Source organism: Rhopalosiphum padi, chromosome 3, assembly GCF_020882245.1.
Source record: "Rhopalosiphum padi isolate XX-2018 chromosome 3, ASM2088224v1, whole genome shotgun sequence".
NCBI lineage: Eukaryota > Metazoa > Arthropoda > Insecta > Hemiptera > Aphididae > Rhopalosiphum > Rhopalosiphum padi.
Genome location: NC_083599.1, coordinates 16996639 through 17017888, shown reverse-complemented (window position 1 = coordinate 17017888; position 21250 = coordinate 16996639). Strand labels below are relative to the sequence as shown.

At 30.1% G+C, this 21250-nt stretch overlaps 2 protein-coding genes across 2 annotated transcripts; one reads left to right on the top strand and one right to left on the bottom strand.

Moving 5' to 3' along the window:
- The first annotated feature begins 1943 nt into the window (after positions 1-1943).
- Positions 1944-8215, top strand: LOC132927450 (DNA (cytosine-5)-methyltransferase 3C-like). The gene is made up of 7 exons (XM_060991984.1): positions 1944-2137; positions 6040-6105; positions 6886-6973; positions 7067-7300; positions 7443-7590; positions 7669-7904; positions 7974-8215. The coding sequence occupies exons 2-7, from the start codon at positions 6064-6066 to the stop codon at positions 8183-8185; spliced, it is 960 nt and encodes a 319-aa protein (XP_060847967.1). The 5' UTR covers positions 1944-2137; positions 6040-6063; the 3' UTR covers positions 8186-8215.
- Positions 8216-13141: 4926 nt separating this feature from the next.
- On the bottom strand, positions 13142-19466 carry LOC132927129 (plexin-A1-like). The gene is made up of 2 exons (XM_060991589.1): positions 19308-19466; positions 13142-16215 (listed from the first exon to the last, which is right to left on the bottom strand). Exons 1-2 carry the CDS (start codon positions 19335-19337, stop codon positions 14068-14070), a joined length of 2178 nt encoding a protein of 725 aa, XP_060847572.1. The 5' UTR covers positions 19338-19466; the 3' UTR covers positions 13142-14067.
- Between the last annotated feature and the right edge of the window lie 1784 nt (positions 19467-21250).

Here is a 21250-nt window from a genome sequence, read left to right as displayed (position 1 = left end):
AATCAATATTTGTGTTTAAAAAAAAATTCTTTTTATTTTTATGAAATATTTTACTTCGCATAGTAGGAATAGTATACACAAACTACGTTCTCAACACGACTTATGTTATAGTTAATAACTTATCACTTATAATCACTTATGAACAATTTTCAAAATCAGCAGGCGTTTCAATCTCACTCGATTTAATGAAATAAATACATTTCTTAGTGTGAATTAATGTTCTATATACACACGAAAACGGTTTTAAATAGCCGCGGTCTAGAACCGCGACCGCGCATAATTTAACTGCTGTGTGTGAAATTAGCTTGAAACCTAAACTATTATTAAGTATAAATTAAGTTATATGAAAATAAGCCACCGATTGGGTCTGGGTGGCAACTATCAAATACCATGTTATGCGCCCTAAAAATAACTGATTAATTCTTAACTAATTATGTAGGAGACATGAATAATTTATCCACATAAATTTCTTTTTAGTGTAAACAGTTCTTACATTCTTATACATGTGTACACTGCTGCGCAGTTCAAGTTTTACTGAAATATGCCATATCAAAATAATTCTATACTTACATTATGAGTGAAATAGTGTACCCGACTAATTTTATGAAATAGCAAACAAGAACATTATAACTATTTATAACTGTTATGTGTTTGTACGTTAATTTTATAAATGGTATTTTTAATTTTTATAAGCATTTGTAAATTGTAATATTTTCAATATTAATAACTCGGGGTATCGACAATAATAATTATAAATATGTGTATCCAATATTATGGTGATTGGTGACGTTAAGTAGATTCAAATATATTTTTATCACAAAATTATTATTTTGGAGATTACGTTATATGGTAGGTAGGTACATGGAAACATTTTTTTTTGTAGTACACTAAGTATTCAAAATCAATTGAAATCTTCAACACAAGCGTAATGCATAAGCTTACAGAAGATAGATAAATCATGAAAATTGTATTTAATTTACTATGAATTTTGTTCAAATTATTTATGATTTAATAAAAAAATTGTTAAAATTGTGCCGAATAAGCCCTCAACAAATTTGATGAGATCCTTACTGACTACACAGTTACTTGACTGTCTTGACTACACATATTATAATACTGATAATACTATCATATTATCATTATAGCTTCTACGCTTAGTTATACGTTGTAGTCGTTTAAGTCGTTATATATTATGAAGATACTGAGATTTATGCAGTTGAGAATAATCCTTAGAATAATCGTTGGTGTAGTGGACACTCATTATCTCGAAACTTTACATAAATATTATAATGTAATAATAATGTAAGTCGTACCCTTGTAACCGAGTCCGGACCCCTTGTATAAGTATAACTATGCTACCTTAGGTAACGGTCAGACTATACGCACAGACTATGTCTGTTTTCCGACGAAAACAATAATAATAATAATATGTAATCATATAATAATTATTGTGGTCAGATTACGTTCAACGTCGGATGAAATCAAAATATTTTATTCATTCGTGCAAATAGAGTTTGGCTTAAGTCGGATATAATCGACCACTGCCTAAATACGTTATACGATAATATATTGTTATTTCTATTTCATTTATTACGCATTAAATAGTTGATGGTAATCGTTTCATTGTTCGACGTTCGTAACGATTACGATTCTACATATACTCTGTAGTCTATACTCCATACTATATCATATCAATGATTGTAACATTATAATAAACACACGCGCCTCATAATATATATGTATTACCATATTATTTATATTGATATTATTATTACAATGTGGTATTTTATTATATGAGGAATTTCCAGATATTCAGGCAGTTCGTTTGGATTCGTCGATAATGGTTTTTAAATAACATTTTCAATAATATGCGATCGACGAATGAGGTTCCGTCGGTGGCCGACGGGGATATCATAAATTAATATTAATCGGAAATACCGACATTGTGGCGGCGTCGCGTCGTAGACCGTAGCAATTCAGTTGACTAGTTCAACAGTTACTGCACACTGCTCATTCACTTTGGTTCTTTCGACGCAGACGTTAGTCGGTCCCGTCTTAGAGCCACCATAATTTTGTCTTCTATGGGTACTGCGAAGCAATCCAGAATTTTTATAATAAAAACATAATTGTTACAAAGGTACGTTACATTTTATCGTATTTATTATACTACAGGTACATTATTCATGTATAAAGATTTCATACTTATAAACGAACAATTGACATTTTAAATTTTTAGCAAAAGACAAAGGTTTTATAATTCTATTTTTTTTTTTTTTGGACGATTTAAAGCATTTTTTCATTTACAGTATTTTAAGAAATAGAAAAATATTTAATTAAATGGATCATATTAAGCTAATATTTCTAAATTTATATTTTAATAAATTAAATAATTTTTTCTATTTGGTTTTGTATAATGATTATCTATTATATTAAATCTAGAAGTTTTACGAATGAATAGATTTTTGGCTTTTAGTAACTGAAAATAATAAATTTTCACTTAATATAATTTATTATTTAAATTATTTGTAATGAGACACTTTTAAGCTACCTTACAATAAATTAATTAGTTATTTATAAAAACGAATTTAACCATTATTACGATATTGTCTCTTATATTAAGTGCCATTTAAATATTTTAAATTCAAATTATTAAATAATAATTTCAAGTTTATCAATATATGTGTAGTTTATTAGAGGATGACAGCGCCATATTTTTTTTCTCTCAGACCCACGTGCGACATGGGTAGATAAAACGCTTTCACCTAAAATCGTTTTTTATAATTTTCGAGTTAACTTATAGTAAAATCACCTATTACTAAAATTATAGAGTATAATATTTTTGAGGGAATGACACATCAGTTTTATATTTTATTGTTATTTCATTTTTACTCTTTTTTTTTGTTTTAGAACAATTTTTAGACAAATCGATATGTCATATCCTCAAAAATGTTATTTTTTATTGTTTTAGTTATAGGTGATTTTATTCTTACGATTACTCAAACTAAAAAAAATTCTACGTAAATGCGTTTTGTCTAAGTGTTGAGCATAGGCTAGAGCGAAAATAAACTGCGCTGACATCGATTGAGGTTTTAACTTACGATAATAGTATTATATTTGTCATATTATGTATGTATAAGGGTATGGTGCCATTTATTAGATTTTTGGCATTTAATAATAAATTAAAGGTAAGTCGTCAATAGTCATAGAAATTGTGTATGTATGTAGTAAATTATTATTAAATATATATTATTGGGTTTTCTGGTTTCTTAATTTAAGAAGATATTTTACTCACAATGAAGTTCCTCCGTCCTGCTACGCACCACGTGGTCGTGTAGGACGTAGGTAATTGTATATTATTCTGAATTTTTAAAATGCTCATAAATATCTTGTAATTACCAAATAAATCATACATGGACTCTCAATTAATATTCATACTATTATAGATTAATTTTTTTTATTAAAAATTATAGGGTAAAGTTTATTATTTTTATGTAAAATTTGGTTTTTTGAGTTTGTGAGGTGGATCTGCTTAAGTTAATAGTACACAATTTATTTCAATTTTCACAACAATATTTTGTAGCGATCGAGTTTTATTCGATGAAATTTAAGTAAAATATATTTTTTATTTGATGTACTAACACCATTTAACTGATGATAATATAACTAATAAATAATATGATTAATTGTAATATTATTATATATTTTTAAAAGACATTACCAATGTAAAGTTTAAATGATATAATTTGTACAACTTGAATAATATTAAGATATTACATGTCTGATTTCATTCAAAACATTTTCATTAGTTCGTCAAAATTATTTAAACTTATTAATAATATTATATTTAGAACAACGTTAGCGGATATAGTGATGGCCGATGGGATTTTCTATTTTTAGTAGTAGTAGTGTTGTGAACTCCAATTTGATTAAGTATATTTTTAAATAATACATTATACATATACATTATGATTTGTAGTATTGGTAGATTTTGATTTTTGGTTTATAGACAATTATTTTATATTAAATGAATTTATATTTTGTAGATAGTATAATAATTAATTTAATTTAAAAATACCATAATTACCACTTAGTATTATTTTATTTTTTATTTGCTTAATTTTACAGCAATCTCTTGGAAAAAAACCCATGCTAAAATATAAATTACATCAGCTATGATTTTAATCAGAAAGTCGTACGAGTATATTTGGTTTTTTTTTCATCTGTAAAGTCATGCTAGTTATACGTTAATAGATTTTAATTTAAGAAAATTTCATCTTGAATATCAAATCATTAATTTCAAGTAACATTGTTCTATAATTATAAAAATAGTTTGTTAAAATCGTACGTTTTCTTCTTGGCTTCTCGCTGATTTGTTGACAATTTTACGATAAGTGGTTTCATTTTGTGTAAAATACACTAGTATAAATTATAAGATCGAAGAAAATAATATTCATTGTTAATATTATTATTTTCGTATTGACAAAAATAATTTAGGTATTTATAAATTTAATAATAAACCAAACGCGGCTATAATAGTAACCGGTTTCGAATCATGCGATATCTAACACTGCTCTTATGCGCGCGGTGCACGGTGTGGCGAAAGTGTTTAGAACACTGTTGCTGTAGTATCAATAACAGCACACAAATCACAATGACTTTTAAAACTGTAAAATTCGTAATTTTCTTTACCAAAAACGTGCTTTTTTCGTTCAATTGTAATCACTAATGATCACTACAACTGTAGGTATATTTTTTGTATCAAAATAAACACGTATTAAAAATTTTTAGAACATTTTTTTTTAAGATTTTTTAAGTTGAACAAATTGTTTTTACAAACTTCAAATGTAAATAAAATTGGTTTTAAAATAAATAAAAAAAGTTGGTTTCGAGATATACCTTCGTCGATAATTATTTTTGGACGTGCGATGAGTCGTCCGCTCCGCGGCCGCCCGGCGTGTGATTATGATAAAACGACGTAAAATTTCGCCAGTTAGTTTTTCGACGTCCCCAAAACGCTGCAGCCCGTAAAAAAATATGAAACGATAGGACGATCCATACACACGCCGCGGCGGTGATTGACGTGCCGCCGCGACAGCGCAATATGTAATTTGTGTGTAAACAACAAAAGCGCCGCGTGGCCCGTCGGACGTCGAGATCCGCGTGGGAGACGCGCCGCCGGCTGTCATATCTGGTCGTTTGATACTAATAAGCTCGTCGGTTTTATCAATAAAAATGTAACTAGACTCTTCCTGGTCTCTTCCGGCCGGCACGTGCCGAGCGCGGCGGCGTACCGTACGAAAAAAAGATGGAAAAAATGAAACAATAACATTTGTGTTCTCCGAAACGTTTACATTGTGTGCGCGCGTGTTTGTAATGTTATTGTAATTATTATTATTATTATTTGTTATCGTGTATAATATAATATAATATAGTAGGTATGTATAAGTTTTATATTGTGTGTGTGTGTGCCTTTGGTTGACGAGGGTGGCGATTTATTTTAAAACTACGTGTCTACAAAATAATAATAATAAATGTTATCGCACGGAGACATGAGACCCGTGTGCGGTGTCGTATGTATACTGCGAAGGGTGTGTGTGGTACTGGGTATGTGTACACGCGCATTTAAATTTTGTATTGAATTTCCTCGCGCACTGGACCAAAAGCTATTTTACGATCTTTTTTGATTTTGTATTTGGACAATGTACGTATATTACGCATTTTCATTTCCACCTATTTAGAAAATTTCCTACTGCTGAGAATAATCGATTAAATCTTGAAAATTCGTATTAGTTTCAGTTCTCAAAAACATTTTTAAATTGCTCCAATTTTTGTAACTACTTAAATAAAAAAAAAATAATTAAAAATATTGTCTGCAGTGTGTTGTAGAACGTAGGTAGAGTAGATACTACTAACAAATAATCACGTAAATAATATTTACAAAAAAATCATGTCAAAATTATTTATATAAATATTTTCATTAACATAAAATTGTATTGACAATTGTATATGTATTTAATACCTAAATGTTATATTATTTAGGTATCTGGCATTCATCAAATAAAAATGGCCGATAAGCCATCTCCCAAATTGAAGGCGAAAAATGTGGTTTGTATTTATTTTGTAGTATCTAAATATTTTAAATGATAATAAAAACATGCTCATCGACTTTTTTCTTTAATATTATAGTTAATCTAATTTTTGGAGTTTTTAAATATATACCTTTATCAATAGTTACTATTTCTTGTGCATTAAAAAACATTCTAACCATTTTTTTCCTTTTTATAAGAAACCCTTAAGTTTTTCATTTTAAATATGAATTCTGAATCAAAATTTGAAAGATTATTTTCCTAGTTTTCATTTATTGTTGTATTCAAGATAATAATAAGTTCATGATAATTTGAAAATTATAATAATTAATATATATTATAACTTGTAAAAATACAAAGTTCAATGTTACATCGATTTTATATTTTTTGTAAAACCATTTTTAAGAATTATTCTTGGTATACTTATACTGAATTTAAGTCATTGTATAACAACATACACTTTAATGTTCATAAACTATTAATTTGAATTTTGAATTGATCATTAACTATTTTAATCTATTAATATCTATTGAATAATTTATAGTATAAACGGATCCCATTTAACTGAGGGCTTGATTTTCATTAGAAAGACAAAATATTAAATCATCACAGAACATTTCTTAAGTGGTAAAAATCAAATATTCAAAAATATGGTTTTAAGTATATTTAAAAATTCCAAAAATCCCATTTCAAATATTTGCAGTATAAAAGAAAAAAGTATGGGCGTACTTAGTGAATAACCCTGTATAGATGTTATATACAATCGATGTACGTAACTAAAATAATTTTTTGTTTGCAGCATACAACAGTACCAACTTCGTCAAATGCAAGTACATCTAAATTACCACGGCTAAGAGTACTGTCTCTTTTCGACGGAATTGGTACAGGTAACAGCAAAAATAAAAAACAAACACGAAAAACATTCATTGCTTTATACCGAACAAGAAATTTTTTATTGATTATCTGTGTTTTTTTTATAGGGTATCTTTCATTGAAGGAACTAGGATTTAATGTTGAAGTATTTTATGCATCTGAAATAGATAAAGATGCTTTATTGTTAACAAAATATCATTTTTCCAACATTATACAATTGGGTTCGGTCACTGAAATAACCAATGAAGTGTTGGACAAAATCGGACCAATAAATCTGCTGTTTGGTGGATCACCATGTAATGACTTGTCTAGCGTCAATTATCGAAAAAAAGGCATTTACGGTAATTAAAAATTAATTATTAAAACATTTTTTGTGTGTTAAAATTGTAGTGTAATTGTAATGCGCGATGAATAGCTGAAAAGTGCAAATACATTATCTAAATATTGTAATTGAATGACATTGTTTTAATATGTTTACTGTAGATCCAGATGGTACTGGTATATTATTCTTTGATTTTTATCGTATATGGAACTATCTACAAGAAAAATGCCGTAGAGATAATACACCATTTTATTGGATGTTTGAAAATGTGGCAAGCATGGAACTTAAGAATAGAGAATACATCTCAAAGTAAATTATAACTCTTCAGTGAACATGGTACATAAAAATAAATAATTATGCTATAATATATCATTATTTTTAATTTAGATTTTTTGAGTGCCAACCATTTGTCTTCGATTCATTACACTTCAGCCCACAAAGACGGAAAAGGTTTTTTTGGGCCAATCTCCCAGGCCTAGAGAAGCTGTCTTATGACTGGGAGATTGGCCTAATTGGTACTAATGAACACAAACTGGAAGAATATTTGGCAAAGAGTCTAAACAGACGGGCTAATGTAGAAAAAATTGGAACCATTACTTCAAAAAGAAGTTGCTTACAAGATGGTATATTATTTATTTATAAAATACTATTACCAAATGTGGTATCTTAATTTGTTTTTTTATTTTGTTCAGGTAAATCTAGAAATCCTGTTTGTCAAGACGGACAATACACGGGGCTGTATATAACAGAGATTGAAGCCATCTTTGGTTTACCTCAACATTTTACAGATGTCGGTGATCTATCAATTGCAAGTCGCCAAAAACTTATAGGAAGAGCATGGAGTGTTCAAGTAATTTCAAAACTATTTCTTTTATTTGAAGACACATTTGCTAAGATTAAATAAATTTGCAACAATAAACTATACTTTATCCGATTTCTGTTATTATTTTTTATTATTATAACTTGATGTAAGACTAAGATACTAATATAAATGATAGTATTGGTTTAAATAATAATTTTAAGAGTTTGTAGAAAAAATTTAATTTTATGGCACAAAAATATCCTATTACCCGAAGAATGTCTTAGTTTAAAGAAGTACCTATTGTTACATTTTAATTATGGTTATATTATTTTAAAGTTTTGTCATTTTTACTGGTACTGCTTTCAATTTCTATTTTTAATATAAATATTTTCTTAAGTAATTATCCCAGTACCAAAGTGTTTTTCTTTAATCGTTCCACTACGGGAAACACTATTGATTGATAGTATAAATACAATTTTTTTACATTTCATGTAAGTATGTTTGATTTAAACCTCAATTTTCAGTGTTTTCACATTTAACTAGTTGGTATTGAAATCTCTACTTAAAACTAATGAACTATATTAATATAATAAAATATTCATAACATTAAGATAAATAAATATCTTAAGAGGAGTTCTAGGTGTATCATAGTCATCATTAAAAATAAAACACTTATCTATCATTTGAAATTGTGGACAATTCAATAATGATTAAAATGAATAAGACTATTTATTTTCACAAATAACATACATTATACATGCCATTTAATCCAAACTGTACAAATAATTAAAAACTTAATTATTAATAATAATAGTAATAACAATTAAGTATACCAAATTTCATAAATCATAATGGTTAGCTTACCGCTACATTGGTGTATTGGTGTTAGAGAATCTGTTAGATATGGGTAATTTGAAGATGGTTTTCAATATCTTAAGAATTATAATTTTAATTATATTGTAGTGGGGGGGGGGGACTTCAAGAAAGATGTTGAAATAATAAATTTCAGTTTATATATTTTATTAGTACACATTCTGTATACTGTAAAATCTCAATTAAATACTGTAATATGAAAGCTTACGAGTATTATAGTTATCAAGAGTTGAACGTAAAAAACTAGTGTCTACTTACATCTACCAAGCATTATCAGTTAAGTGTTGGTAAGTATTTTTTAATAAGATGTTTAAAACTAGTGGTTTTTTTTCTAAAACATTTTATTTATTAAAGTTTTGATATTTAAAATACTTTTTAATAAACATATGAATTAATTAATTTAGATTTTAAAAATAAAAAACTATTGCTCGATTAGTTGGAATTTAATTTAATTTAATTTTGACAAACTAATACATTAACATTTTGTATTTTCGAGAAATTCATTTTTTTAAATTGTTTAAAACTAGGAAATATAGTATGAATATTTTTTTTCTAATTCAATATTTATTATTATATCAAATTATGTTTATGGGTTTTAAGTTTTAACAGTGTCACAAATCTGTGATTTACAACCACTTACGTACTTTAATTTCGTAACCTACCTATTTAAAACTCATTTTTAAACTCAACCATTTCGTACTTTCACAGTGTACTATAGTGTACTATCTCATATTTAAGTGTCGGTCCGGGGTGATGTGCACGAATAGGTTGCGCCCTCTCGCGGTTAGTAGCACGTAACATCGTACCGCGGGTTCTGACTAAATCGCGAATAGTCGGTACCATCGCGTTTGCGACGGGTATGTATGTGACATGTGTTTTCCGCCAGATCGATCTAAAGGCATTACCTGTATTTATCAACTAATATATTCTTCCATTTTTTTATTCTGGTGTAAACGACCGTAATAATATTCTTGTTATAATATTACATTATTACTTAGTTTTCTATTCATATTTAGATACAAGTTACGCTGATATTATAAAATAATTACTAGAAACATTTTCACACACGATAACACGATGAAGTATAAAATGAATAAAACAATTTTGTAGTTCCCTATTACGGAATTTACACAAATTCCATTAAATACTATGATGTTCTTAGACGAACAAATCAACCACCTATGTTCAAAAATAATTTTTATTTGAAAAATACAAAACTCTTGTGTCTTGAGTAGTATGGGATTATTGTTGTAAATGTTGTTATATACGTTAAAATAATTCAATTTACACAAATCAATCTGCAGTCGTATATAGGACTAAAGGTAATATTTTAAGTATATAATCATGTTCGGCAGAAAACCATTTATGGGCATAGTACGTGATACGTTAAAATATTAATTCTACTACCATTTCACCAATGCACTAAACTGGACACGAGAAAATGCTAAGCTTTAATAACATTTCGGCAATCTAAGTAATGACATAAAACAACAATATTGCGGACATGCAGTGTTACTGCAATGGTTTTGTACACCTTTATTGAATTTATTAAACGGCGATATTTTTATCATCACATTTATTAGAACTTAGATTAACATGTCGACATGTATTGCACTATGGTACACATATTATCTTATGTAGTAGTAGATATACATTATTCATTCATTATTATGGTAAGTGCGGTACATGTTTAATTTGGTTTCATTGAATTCTTTTCACGAATTATATAAATTAGTTTTTAAACGATAACTTTTTATAATCTTTCTACTATAGATAATACGATTAAATAACACACTATAGATATAAAGAACGTCAATAACACCAATTTAAACTGAAAACAAACAAAAAATAATATAAACTGTAGGTTACCATTAGTAAACTGTTTTTCTTCTTAAATAAATCAATATTAATGTCTCGCGTTTAAGTAAATTGCAAAGGTTATTTGTATGCAATAAGTAATATTAAATTTCCTTTTTTAACAGCAATCATTATCAGAAAAAGAAACAACCAAATAATGAAATATCTAATTTATTTTTGTAAACTGATTGTTAGTTATTAATTTTACAAAATCAACAAAATATAATTCGAAAAACTTCAGTGTTTATCATTTAATGTGGATAAAATAATTTTTATTTAAAATTTCCAAATGAATTAACATTTTATTTTCAAATGCTATTTCATTAATATTGTTAAGGCTATACATGCTTATATGCATGAATACTATTTGTTATTTGTATTCTTTATAATATGCGTTTATAACAGTAAGTATAAACAGTTATGTATACCTGAGCATCTTTACGAAACACTCGGACCCGATCACGAAAACACTATCAAAATCATAAAGTTTCTCAAAAATAACTAAATTGTATAACCTTATCTAACATTTTTATTTTATTATTTTTCTCACTACCTATGTTGTACTCATATTTTTTAACGTTATACCTACATAAATTATCTACATTGTATTTAATATTCATAATGCTAGTCAGCATCTAACTTAATGTTCACATTGTATACTATGCCAATAATAACCTTAGTTGTTGTGGCTTTAATAAAATAAAATAAAAAAAAAAAACAGTTATGTTTTTATAACAATACATAAGATTGTGAAAGTTACTTTACTACTAAAGGAATTATAAGTTATTAATTCGTTATAGGTACGTTTTAATACAGTTAAAGTATTTTTATATTTTTAATTTTTAATAAGAAAAGTATTGTATGTTAAAAAAACACTACTCTTTTACTAATAATTTTTTAGCTGCCAATAAAAAAATCATATTATTTAGCAGAAATTGTAAATTGGTAATTGGAACAAAGTGTTAAACAATTTATAATAATAAATGTATTGCAACATCACAAATTTTTATATCAAATTTTACAATTATAAATACAATATCGCAGCACCCCAGAATAGCAAACAACAAAAATAGGAATTATGTATTATATAATTTGATGTGAATATTAGGTTTAGGTTAGAATGACGCAACACTTAAATTGTATTTTACGTAACTGTACTAAACTTTTAAAATGACGGCCAAGGTAAGTTTAGTGCAACATGTTTTATTTTGATAGATATTTGATATTTTAAGAAGTTGCGATAATGCGTAAATTTGACATTTGTAATAATATTTATATGATTTTATTAAACGTTTATAAAACTGTTTAGTTGGGACATGGAAAAAACTTATTATTTATAGTTATATACTTATAAAATATTATTTTTATTAAAAATAACTGATATTAATGAATTATGGGAAACTGAGTGGACAAAATGAATAAAGTTATACTAAAGGTCATAATAAAAACATGGAATTTTTAAAATTTTTGTTATTGTGAAAAAGTCCTGCTTTAGTTAATTATTGGAAGTGTTTAGCGAAAGGAAATATTTACGTTATTTTAGTATAAAATATTAAAAAAGTATTTTTTTTTTAATAAAAATGAATAAAACTATAAAAAGTATACATACATAATAAATAAACGAAATTATAACTTTTATATTTTCATTTTTGACTCATTATAACATACTTAGAAACGTTTCAAACCCATTTTTATAAATTTAGGACTGTTTGTTAGAAGGATTTTACTGGTATGATTAAAATGTTTTCTTTTATTTTTGAAAATATGTGTAATTTTTTCTTTATTATTATTAAATCATACCACGTATTTAAAATTATAATTAAATAAATTTGTGGTCTTGATATTAGTGAAAATTTGACGGTTATTTTATTTATTTTTTGTATTAAAATAATGATGGGAAAGTATAAATAGTAAACATAACTATAAAAGTATTGAAATAAATGTTGATATAAAATATTGCAACTATGTTTTTGACATTTTGTAATTGGTAAATAAAAAATTAAAGGAACGTTGTACTAAATTTTCAAGAATTTTCTTACAACTATATTGGATGCTTAGGTTAGTTAATAAAATTGGTAAAATATTGATAATTTTGATAAAAAAAAAAAAGCGAGAGTTAACCGCTCTGCTGTACAGTAGATATGTGTTAAACTGTTTAGTGTACCTATCGTCATTGAGGAGTAGTAAGTCACAATAATGTACGTGTAACGTGTTATATTTAAATTGAATGATAAAGATTTAAAAAAATGTAACTTACCTTATTATAACTTAATACTTAAATGTTAAAATATGTTTTAGTAACAGTAACAAAAATACAATTCTTACTAATAATAAAATAATAATATTTTTATTTTTAAAATGATTAAAATTTGCAGTTTATATTGCAAATACCTACATGCTGTATTATATATATGGATAAAAATAATAATAACAAGTCAAATAATTGATAAAATAGTTAAAAAATAAAACATATTTATTGTGATTTATTTGCTATATTAAAATACCTACTTGGCATTTTACATCTGTCGTAGCTAAAAATGGGTTGAGGTTTTAAAGCGTTGCAAAAAAGTTAGACCGTTATACATTTTTGAGTTTTCTATGGTAAATTGATGGTAATTTTTCTTTTAATACTAAACTTTTTTAATTTTTCATTCATTGAATACTTAAGTTCCTTTCGGAAAAGATTCCTATAGCCTCGACAGTGTTATGCAGGATAATTTTTTTTATCATAAAACACTCATTATTTCAAAAAGTATTCATGTTTACATAGTTTCAAGTTGTTAAAAAAATGTTTTCAAAAACACGAATACTTTTTGAAATAACGAGTATTTTATGATAAAATAATCACCTTGTATATAACACGTCGTAACTGTTTTGGTAATACATTTTAAGGAGTCTTAATAATATTTCCACGGAACTCTGAACTAAACTGTAATTTTCACTACACCTAGTGATTTGTCTATTCGTGAGTATAAGGCGTACTGATAGAATATATGCTATAGGCGTATATATATAGGGACACATAACATCGTGTGAGTGTGCAAGTCAAACATAAGACACATGAAATATTATAGGAATGCGGTCGAGCGATAAAATGATGAAATCGACAGATAATATCGGACGTGGTAATATTTATTTTTAAATTAACCGCTTTTGACTTTAAATCTTAAAAAAACTATTAGTGCGCAACCATACGCGGACGTATAGTATAGTGCAATGCTGCTGGTGCTGCAGCGGACGTCGCTAACTGATTACTACATTATCATTATCGAGTCGTTCCGATCCGCCGGCGGATGCAGTTCGAAGAGCGGCGTGCGCGTGACGCTGTGCGTGTACCGGTTCGTGATCTTTCGGCGGCACAGCAGCGCGACGCACCCGCCGCACAGCAACGACGACAACGCCGCCAAAACGGCGACGGCGGTACGGCCGTCGGTCCAGGGCCGCTGCCAGACGTACTCGTCGTCCGGACGAACCGGCGGCCTCCGGTGGACGACGCGGCCGAACGACAAGCCGACGGTGATGTTGAGCGCGCGCACCGCGTCCAAATCGATCGACGAGTTTCTCGGCACGCAGACAATCCGTCGCCGGCCAGCGGACGTGACGTCGCACGGATTGGCCGCCGGCGAGTCGTCTCCTCGCAGCAACTCGACGGCCACGTCGCCCGCCCAGTCCTGCAGGTTCCGGCCGAAGACGGTGATCGCGTGGCCGTCCGTCTCGAAGTCGCGCAGCACCGGGTCGGCGTACACGCGATACTCGGCGGTCAACAGAAACGCGGCGCCGGCGGCGGTGCCGTTGTACACCACTCGGAAATCGCACCGAAACGCGCCGATCGGTATATTGGCCGTGTCGTCGTCGTCGTCGTCGTGTTCAATGTATTCGTACCAACCCGCCGCCGCCGCCGCGGTGGTCGGTCGCTGCGGTTGTACCGCCGGGACGATGTCGTCCGGTAAGAGTGTCGGCGACCGGCACACCATGAACGTGTCGTTGTACACCTGACAGCCGGTCCGGCGGACGGTGCCGTTGCGCACGTGGACCGTCATCGTGGTGTTGCGCGCGCAAGAGAAGTGACGTCCGCGCACCGGGACCGCGGTGCCGCCCGAAGCGATGCCGGCCAACGGCGACGTCGCCGCGTCCAGCACCGGGTCGGCGGTGTACGCGAAATACTTCCGGCCGACTTGTCTGATCGCGGTTCCGTTGTCGAACGCCACGTTGACGGTGTCGTTAATGACGACCCCGGCGCCGGTCACGCACGAAATGCGGTCCCACCGCCGGTCGGTCACCGCGCACGCCGCACTGCCGCCGATCGTCACGCTGACGCCGTTGCCGGTGTCCAGATGCTCGCCGCCGATGTCCAAAGTCGTGCCGCCGGACAGCGGGCCACAGGTCGGGCTCACGTCCGTCAGCCGCGGTTCGACGAGCTTGAACGGGAACTGGGACGCGACCGCGTACCTCTGCCGCGGGCCGTACTCGACGCCGACCAGGCCCACCGTCGGCCGGCCGTCCGCGGCGGGCGCTTCGCCGGCCGCCGGCCGCGCCACGGTGCACGCGATCGTCTCGTTGTCCACCGTCCGCGGGTCGACGCAAGAGCGTCCGGCCACGGTCACGGTCACCGTCTTCTTCTCGGCCAGTATCCGGTGGTTCTTGACGGTGACCAGCACCGCCGTGCCGCCCGTCCACGGCGCGGTGACCGGCACCGCCGAGGCGACGGTCGCGTTGACGCACCGGCCCGCCATCGCGGTCACCGCGGCCGGCGCGTCCGTGAATTTCAGCGCGTGCCGCCTGTCGCTGAACTGGTACAGGCCCGTACACCGGTTGGCGCTCGAACACCGTTTGAAGTGGTTCACGTACCCGTCGGCGGTCCACGTGCACGTCACGCAGCTGTCGTCCCTCTTGGGGCCGCACTCGCGGTCGTAGTTCGGCACGTAATAGTCCGCCTCGTTGTCCAGCCGCAGCGTGTTGTTGTTGAGCCTCACGTAGTAGAAGTAGATCGTCTGCCTGTGCTGCGCGAAGTCGGTCTGCGTCCGTTTGATGGCGTCGCACTTGATGTCGTTCTGGTCGACCCGGCCCCTCACGTTCACCGTGTGCAGCGAGCACGTGATCGTCGACCGCCGGAGGAACGCCACGAAGTCTTTCTTGTCGTTCGACACGGTCAGCGTGTAACTGTACGGCACGTCCTTCACCCACGGCTGCTTGGCCACCGCGAACTGCGGACAGTCCGCCTCCACGTGCACCATCAGGTTCTCCGACAGTTCTTCCGGGTGTGCGCAGTTCTGACGTTCCAACGACCAGCTGCACAGCGTCTCGTTCACGCATTTCGTGCACGACACGTACTCCTCGCAATTGACTGTGCCGTTTTTCGCCGGTTCGGACGCGCGAGTGTGTGCGACTGCGCGCAACGATACCTGCGCAGTCAAAGACAACTATAATTATTATTATTATTATTATTGACGAACGAGAAATAATTGATTACCGCGTATGTGCACGGTTGAAATGTAAATCGCCGGCTACAGTTGAGGCGTTTAATATAGGCAACATTAATGACTTATGACTGATTTCGAGAACCGTTTCAAATAAAACACATTGCTCGGCAGGGCCGGATTTAGACTCTCGGATGCCCGGGGCAATCTTTTTTTGATGCCCCTGACAGAAAAAAAATTAAAAATACCCAATATCTAAGTAGTTAAGGAAAAAAATTAAAAATGTGCAAACTTACACGTTATGTCTATTCACCTAAAATGTATTTATTTCTAGTTTGATATACCACTGTTCATGATCATAAATTTAAAAATTTGTTTAAAGATCTCAATATTATAATAATTTTATTAAGCCTTCATAATTTGAAGTTAAAATAAGTATATTAATCTCATTATATTTTATTTATTAAAATTTTGAAATTTAACCTTCACACTGTTACATTATTAATAAATCAATATTTAATTTTTAAAGTTAATTTTTTTTTTTTATTATTATTTCAATATTCGGATGCCCCCAAACATCTGTTGCCCGTGGCAAATGCCCCTAAAGCCCCCCGTCAAATCCGGCCCTGTTGCTCGGATATTGTGTACAATGACCGAATGCGTGAAGGGTAATGTATGCTACCGTGTATAAAAACTATATATACCTATTGTAAAATGAATATTATATTTATTTATTTATTATTATATTATACTGATTAGATACAAGATACATGTTAGTATATACATAGTATTTTGTACGCAAAATATTTCAAAAGTCGTCTTGTGACAGTTTACCGAAAATGGCTATTGCATATATAGTAACGATACTCGTATTATACAGAAAAACGATTTCGCGCGATATAGACTTATTACGAGTAAATAATTATTTACAATAATTTTCATTTATTATTCTATACATTGTAACATTGAAGATAACTTTATCTGTGACAGAAGGTTGGCACTTGGGTAATGTTCTACTGTGCGATAGGTCAGATATGAGTCAGTGTAATACTGTAATTACTAATGGATGTGTTAAGTTTGAATTCAATGAGGAATTTATTATACACGAAAAACAATGCTGAACAGAGACGGGCAGTCACATTACTAAATACATTCTATGTTGTTTGATATTGTTGTTAGAGTAATATTAATTTTATTAATTTTAGTATATTATAGTAGGTTGATTTGGATTATGCTGGAAATTGCATTTATTGTATTATTAATAATAAATATTTTCTGTACCATATTGTGTTATTGTTATTAGTGTTTGAGTCAATTTTCAAGATCACTTTAGAATTTTAGACACTGTAAAACAGTGTTTTTTACACTGAATAGTATAAATGAGTACTATCTTAAAATTAATTTACATATTTTGAAAATTTCATTGCGTATGGTTAAGTTCATAATATGCACAAAAGTGTTAATTCCCCGATTTTAAACAAATAATTGTCATCGTGAAAATATGTAATTTTATCCAAATTTAAATTTTAAATGTACACAAAAATCTTGAATTAAATTTTTAAAAATATTTAATTGATTTTTATTGATATATTTGTGATAATAAGTTAATAAGTAAAGGTCTTTGATAGATGTTGGTGGAAGATAAAAATAAAAATAAAACAATATTATTTACATCTATTAATTAATTAGTAATAAATTAAAAATTAAACGATTAAAGAAAATGTCCATCATCATAAAAAAAATCAAGAGAATAAAAAATACTACAAATATTTGGTTCTTGGTTCAAATTACCATCATGTAATATAAATTATAAGAGATGACGTAATATTAAATATACCAAAAATAGGTAACACACGTATTTTACTGAATGGATAAAGAAGAAGAAAAAATATAACTAACTTTGGTGTTTCAGAAATAATCAAACATATTATATTTACAGAATACGTATAGCTATACTCTAGATTTTAGAACTAGATATAATATAAAAATTCAACATAATAAATATGATTTGCTGGACATGGCGTTGACATGGTTGAAAAAAAATATTTTTTATTAAAGAAATTAATCTGAATAATTTTTTAAAAACAATAAAAAGTAATTAAATTTTAGGTACCCAATTTAATTAAACAAAATAAATGTGATTTTAGCAACAATAGCACAGCTTTTAAGATACATTTAATGATGTTCATAGATCTTTTGTAAAAATAAAACATTACACACTTTATTCGTAAATACATAATTGAGATATGATGTAAAATATAGCTTAATGTGAACACATTGGTTCAGATCATTTTGATTCTATTAACCGATTGATTCCATAAAACATTTTTATTATTAATAAGATTATATTTATATATATGTTTAAAATTATAAATAAAAAAATTAAAAAAAAAAAAAATGCATTTAAAAATTTAAAATAAAAGTAAAGAAACTATCTATTTTTGTTTGTACTTGAGAATTTACTAATTTCTTTTTCATATTATATAGCGATTAGCCTGAAATTAAAATCCATATTCAATTAATATAATATACACATGATTTTTAATTATTTAAAATTAAATAAATAATAATGTATGTACATTGTACCTATAACTTTTGGAACAACTGAAAAGTATCATTTTCGACATATTTTTGAATAGCTCATATAATTAACTTTTTCAAAACAATTCTTGTTTCTTTTTAGTGAAAGTTTGAAATGCCATTAACACGATAAGAATGTTCTTAAAAATGATTCAATTATCCGGTACTTTGTGATTTTAGTGAAACGTTAATTTAACATAAGTCATATAAGATCTGGTTTGGGATTTTCAATTTCGTTTCCAATAAACGGTTGATTCTAAAAAGCCAGTGATCACATTAAGCGGAATTCACTGTAGTTCAATAAATTAATCGCATTAAAGAAAACAATTAAAGTATAAATGCCCTCATTAATATAGAAAATGCACAAAACTTACTTTAAATTCAGAATACAATTTATCGACGTAAAATTATTTAATTAACAGTTCAGTTTATGAATCATAATTATTGAAAAACAATTGAATGGTTTTATTAAAATACAATTGTAAAGTCAAACTTACCATAAATATTATAAAATTTGAAAAAATCATATTATTATTTATAAAACGCTTTTTATGAATAATAAATATTTACTATTAGTATTATTATAGCGAAACATAACATAATATATAAAAACAAATATTTAATGCGAACTAGTCCACGTATATTTAATAAATAAACTTTAGACCCACAGTAGTTTTATGCGAAATGGAAATGTATAAATAAATTGTATTATCAAATAAAATTTTATCAATTTCCGGTTTTACGATTATTAGGTATTCACTTCATTATTGTTGATATATCACAAATATTTTTATTCATATTTGGAACACATTTATTTAGTATAAAATATAATCTTAGTAAGTATATCAATAATATTAAATTGTTAAATTTTAAAATATTAAATGTACAAATACACACTTTTATGCCTAAAATATATTAGAGTCAACGTTATTGGATAATTGCTAATCTGTATAATTTCACACTCTACATACTCACAAATGGTTTACTACTCAATTCCGCTTTAGTGAGGATATTACATATACACAGCAATGGTTGACAAGACGTAATGAAATGTTATTAAAACAACATATAGTCGTTTAATATATTTATTAAAACTTAAATATTGTAAAAATGTTTATAATTATTTCATAACTCTAGTCTATAATTTTATATTTGTAGTATTTTGTACATTTATATAAAATGGCAATGATGAAATTTTATCATCGTTATAAAATATTGTAGAAGTTTTTGAACTGAAACTAAATTATTACAAGTTATAATAATACATAGAACTTACACACAACGAACTTCTATTTAACACAATATTTTTTTTGGAGCAATTGGAGCCATAACATATTAGAACCGAATATATATAATTCAAATTTCTCTGTATAGTGTGAACTTTTTTTGATGTCCACGAGACTTCGTAGTATGAAAGTTTCGCGGAATTTTACATTTAAGGACACACTAAGAGTAAAAAATAAATAAAAATAAACAACTTGAGAATCTCTTTTAAAAAAAAATTGAATGTTTTAAGATTTCTTCTATTTTACGCATAATAAGTTTTGTATGCACTATGCAAACTATTTTGTTTATTTATAATGTATGTGATATTATAATTTATAATACACTGTAGAATTAAGATAATCAAACCGCAAGTTCTACAAAAGGAATCTATCCTCAATATATATATCCTATATTAATACATTTATATATACATTTTTTTTATATATAAAAAAGGAAAAATTCTCTTACTTACTCCCCGTATTAAGATTTCATATTAATTAATAATATACAAAGTAATGAAGTGAGAAGTGAGAATATCAATTTAAATACGATACATTCTAATATGTTTATGCAAATATTAGATTAAAACCTTCTACCATATTTGTAACTCATTAAAATATATTATTAAAAATAATATTAATATAATAATAAATAATAATATGTCTGAAAGAATCCCATTTTCTAATCTAACAAATTATTCACAAAAACATACTCTATTATACACAAATAAAATCATGCAACATTAATGGTTATTCTTTGATACAAAGAAAAATATTCATAATTATTTTCCTTCAAAACGCAGTTTCTATCTTTGTAGATAATTTTGAAAAAAAATACATACCTATACCATCGGAGATTGAATTAAAAAGTGCACTTGAACTAATTTGAACTTATAGCCCTAAACCACATGCCCAGAACCATGCTAGAGCCCTATAGCGAAGGAACAATAATTGCTCTATGAAACCGTTCCTGCTATCGTACATTACTGACACAAAATTCCGACATAATAGATTTCATAATGTTTCAATCGAAAATAGTGTATTGTAGTGTGAAAGACAAAATCAAAATCGTTAGTTATTTATAGGGATATTAGATAATACAAATAATCTAGCTGTTTTAAAAACAAATATTAGAAAACACTAATTGATAGAATCTATGATAAATGAAAACATGA

Excerpts from the sequence above, each read along its gene's own strand:
- LOC132927450 (XM_060991984.1), top strand. The coding sequence starts at position 6,064 with ATGGCCGATAAGCCATCTCCCAAATTGAAGGCGAAAAATGTG. Across the intron at positions 6,106-6,885 it reads AATTGAAGGCGAAAAATGTG|CATACAACAGTACCAACTTC; the intron begins GTTTGTATTTAT and ends TTTTGTTTGCAG. Across the intron at positions 7,301-7,442 it reads TCGAAAAAAAGGCATTTACG|ATCCAGATGGTACTGGTATA; the intron begins GTAATTAAAAAT and ends TGTTTACTGTAG.
- LOC132927129 (XM_060991589.1), bottom strand. The coding sequence starts at position 19,337 with ATGATTTTTTCAAATTTTATAATATTTATG. Across the intron at positions 16,216-19,307 it reads CAAATTTTATAATATTTATG|GTATCGTTGCGCGCAGTCGC; the intron begins GTAAGTTTGACT and ends TTGACTGCGCAG.